Source organism: Lytechinus variegatus, chromosome 1 (assembly GCF_018143015.1).
Source record: "Lytechinus variegatus isolate NC3 chromosome 1, Lvar_3.0, whole genome shotgun sequence".
NCBI classification, from domain to species: domain Eukaryota; kingdom Metazoa; phylum Echinodermata; class Echinoidea; order Temnopleuroida; family Toxopneustidae; genus Lytechinus; species Lytechinus variegatus.
The window spans coordinates 8,577,914-8,581,394 of record NC_054740.1 but is presented as its reverse complement, the minus strand read 5'-3'; the positions used below and the strand labels follow the sequence as shown (position 1 = coordinate 8,581,394).

The following is a 3,481-nucleotide window of genomic DNA, read 5'->3' as shown; positions in this document are numbered from 1 at the left end:
AGAAAAATAAAAGACTTTCGATCCAAACTTAAGGTGATTTTGGTCAGGTTAAGTTTGACAAGAAAATATAGTCTCTCGGTCCAAAAACAAAGGTGATTTGGGTCTTAATTTTAGCATACCGTTCTGATTTTTATGGAGGGTGGAGGGTGCTTTCTATGGTATACGATTATGCAGCACCCCCTAATAATATTTGGGGAGCTTCAGCACTGCCACTTCCCAGTGCCATGCATTTAATGCATCTAAGACATTGTTTGAAATATTATCATATTTCTTGGGAATGTGCAAATAATTATGATTCTTGCGTATGATCCTTGGCATGCTATTATGATCGGTCCATGTAGCTTTGTCGGGAAAATATACAAGCAGTAGGACTTCCACTCCGGCCAATACAAATGGCCTGGCGAGTGGCCTGGCTGATTATCATTTCAACAGCAAGGTTAACAATTTTATCTAGTTACTCCAGTCATGGAATGATCAAAGTTTGCCACCCCTTTTACATCAGCATTTGCTTTCTTTCTGAAATTAATATGAATTCTAAAAAGAGCGAAAAAGTGATTAAACGAGCAAAACTGACAGAAAATCAGTATCTATATTTTCGTTCATCTATCCCATAATCAGAATGTCCATGATTTTCAAGTTAGAAAACATTGTAATATATAAAAAGTTTTATAAAGCCTCAGCTCTAAATGGCACCACTGAACAGTTCTCATTTAAGGAATCATTGCTATCTATGCGTTATAGTCGACATATGCGTAAGCTCCATCCGACGAACAACTCGACATCGGTCTGGTCGGGTAGCACTCCTTGCCTTTCATCATACCCTTCAAACCCCTCCCGCCATCTTCTTCCTCTTCGCGCCCCTCATCGTCCTCGGCTATGGTGGAGAAGTAGAAATTGCAGCCAGACGATGTGTTGCCATTACCACCACGACCACCGTGGTCGCACCACTGATCGTCATCGTGATCCTCACAGCTCCTACGACGTCGTCTGTTGGTGTGTGACCTCAACTCGCTTGTGGCCATTGGAAGAGGATCTAACGGATGGGAAAGGGGTATGCCCCTGACGAGGGAGTCGTAAGGGTAATTCAGTGTATCATGCGGGGAGTAATTGACAGTTAACGCCTCTTGGTTGCTATGGAAATGACTTGGAAATGTCCCAGCAAAGTTGTGTTCTCGCCTAGTGGAAAAACATAAAAATATAACTTAAAAGGCTAAAAAAAATCTTAATCAAACGACTCTATGAGTCGATAGAAACGTTTCCTAAAAGACTCAGTAAACCCCGAAACTTTTTTTTTCAGTATTCAGATTATTATTACATGCCATATAGGTTGAATTCTAAAAACTAAAAAAAAAAGGAAAAGCATGGAGCAGATTGAACATTTTAGGAAATACATGAAGACAAGTGTTAATGCTTTTTTGATATACAAAATCAAACATTCCATAAAGGGGGTGCTACGTATCATCATCTTTTGTAAGATTAGAACTTAAAACACTAAAGTGAACCTTTACCAAACCGGAAAAAAGGGGAAAAAATGTGTTGTGCGGTGTTCTACATGTATGTGTGTCGGAGAGGGAGAGAGAGAGAGAGAGAGGGGGGGGGGAGAAGAAAAAAACACACAGGGGGCTGAATACCTTTTACTTGTCCGAAAGATGATGACAATGATGACGATAGCAAATGCGGCACCGGTGAAGGAGAAATATACAATATGCACAGGCCGAATCACATAGGCGAAAGATTCTGAAATATTTCAAAGGATCGTGTGTAAACTTTCCTCCACCAAAAATAATAAGAAAAAATCGTATACAAAAATGCATCCCTAAAAAAATATAGAGAACGAAAATTCAAAAGAAAATAAGAGGGTATGACTAATATTACCTTATTTATCAATTGAATAGAAACAATGAGGTACTTTCTTGGATGTAAATATCGCAATGTCGATTCTATGAACAACACAATCGAGGAATCATCACAATCTCTTTTACTCTCTCTCTTATTTTTATTATGTTTACCTCAGATTCTCTTCTATATATATATATATATATATATATATATATATATATATATACATACATACATATATATATATATATATATATATGTAAATTCACACTCTCTTCTTTCTTAACTGTTTAACAACCCATCTTCTTTTCGGATTGGGTGGATTTTACTCCATGACCTGTAACATGATTTAGATCTCACCTTTTGTTGTAGTACTAGTAGTTATAGTAGTCTCGACGGTGCATGCGATGCTTGCATTGTGAACTGAAAAGTGACAGAAAACGAGAACTAATTGGGATAAATTGACACAAACAATAGGAGGGATAATCAAAACCTTTACGCTCAAATTGAATCGAAATACCCTAATCACTATAAATTTGGAAAGTCTGAATTAAAAGGAATTAAAATTTTATATCAAATTCTTATAAACTGCATTCCTGATATCATACTACTTAAAACATATATTACTATAGTCATTGACAACAATCAAGAATTGTCTATAAACAATCAGAATGTCTTTACATAATCAGGTGGCCGTTTCATTAAGCTGTAAGTAATTAGTTAAGAGTGACCTAGAGAACGACTTACGCGCTTAACCATTGCCAGTGAATATACCATTTACCACAAAAAAGGGATCACCAGTCGTTCTTAAAAGTCGCCATTAACTAAATAACAGCTTTATATGAAACACCCACCTGGTAGGATAAATAATTAAGTAAAATTACACACAAAAAAGGTCTCACCATCATACACACTTCCTGCCAAAAAACTGCCACAAGTCACTACAGCACTGTCGAGGCCCTCACAGGGTAATCCACAATGATTATCGTCCTTTTTGTCAACAAGGCATGTTAGATCGCATATACATGAGCATTTCGTACGATTGTACACGACTGCCCGTGAGTATCCGTTATCTCCACAAGATGTTTTACACGATTCGGGTGTGGTTTGATTCCCGTGGACATGGAATTTAAAGCAGTCTTTCTCATAAGAGAAGCAGCCGATATAAGCCCCATCTAGAACAAAATCAAGAAAGACGACGGCACTTAAAAAAAAAAGAGTTCTAAAGCCAAGGGCCAAGCTCGCTTTATTTCAGGCACGATTTTTGATGTTCTCATTGTAAGCGATTCTTATGACATAATCACCGTTATAAATAAGGACAGAAAAAAGAAGAAAAAACATGCATGGAAAAAGTAAGGGAAATAACAATCGCCTATTAAGAAAAAAATCACTAATGATAGAAAAACCTTACACTGGGCCAAAATGAAAATAGTATGCTTTAATCGATTTGACATTTTCCGAACCTAAAAATGTTCTTTCCGATGAAGTTTTTTTCTTGATTCGTGTTCCTATGGGGTCCTAGAACAAATTCAGCTTTTTGCTAATTTGCATAAATCCAAAATGGCCGCCAGATGCCATCTTGAAAACCTAACTTTTGAACCCCTGTCCACAAAATGATGGGTAATGACTTGTTTTGGGGGTT

At 37.1% G+C, this 3,481-nt stretch overlaps 1 protein-coding gene across 1 annotated transcript; it reads right to left on the bottom strand.

Moving 5' to 3' along the window:
• Positions 1–689: 689 nt before the first annotated feature.
• LOC121418587 lies at positions 690–2,141 on the bottom strand. Its single transcript, XM_041612956.1, has 3 exons — positions 2,138–2,141; positions 1,632–1,737; positions 690–1,176 (listed from the first exon to the last, which is right to left on the bottom strand). The coding sequence occupies exons 1-3, from the start codon at positions 2,139–2,141 to the stop codon at positions 729–731; spliced, it is 558 nt and encodes a 185-aa protein (XP_041468890.1). The 3' UTR covers positions 690–728.
• Between the last annotated feature and the right edge of the window lie 1,340 nt (positions 2,142–3,481).

Bases quoted from the DNA above. Each gene is read 5' to 3' on its own strand.
- LOC121418587 (XM_041612956.1), bottom strand. The intron at 1,177-1,631 runs GTATTCAGCCCC...TTTTTCCACTAG, and splicing joins ATCTTTCGGACAAGTAAAAG to GCGAGAACACAACTTTGCTG.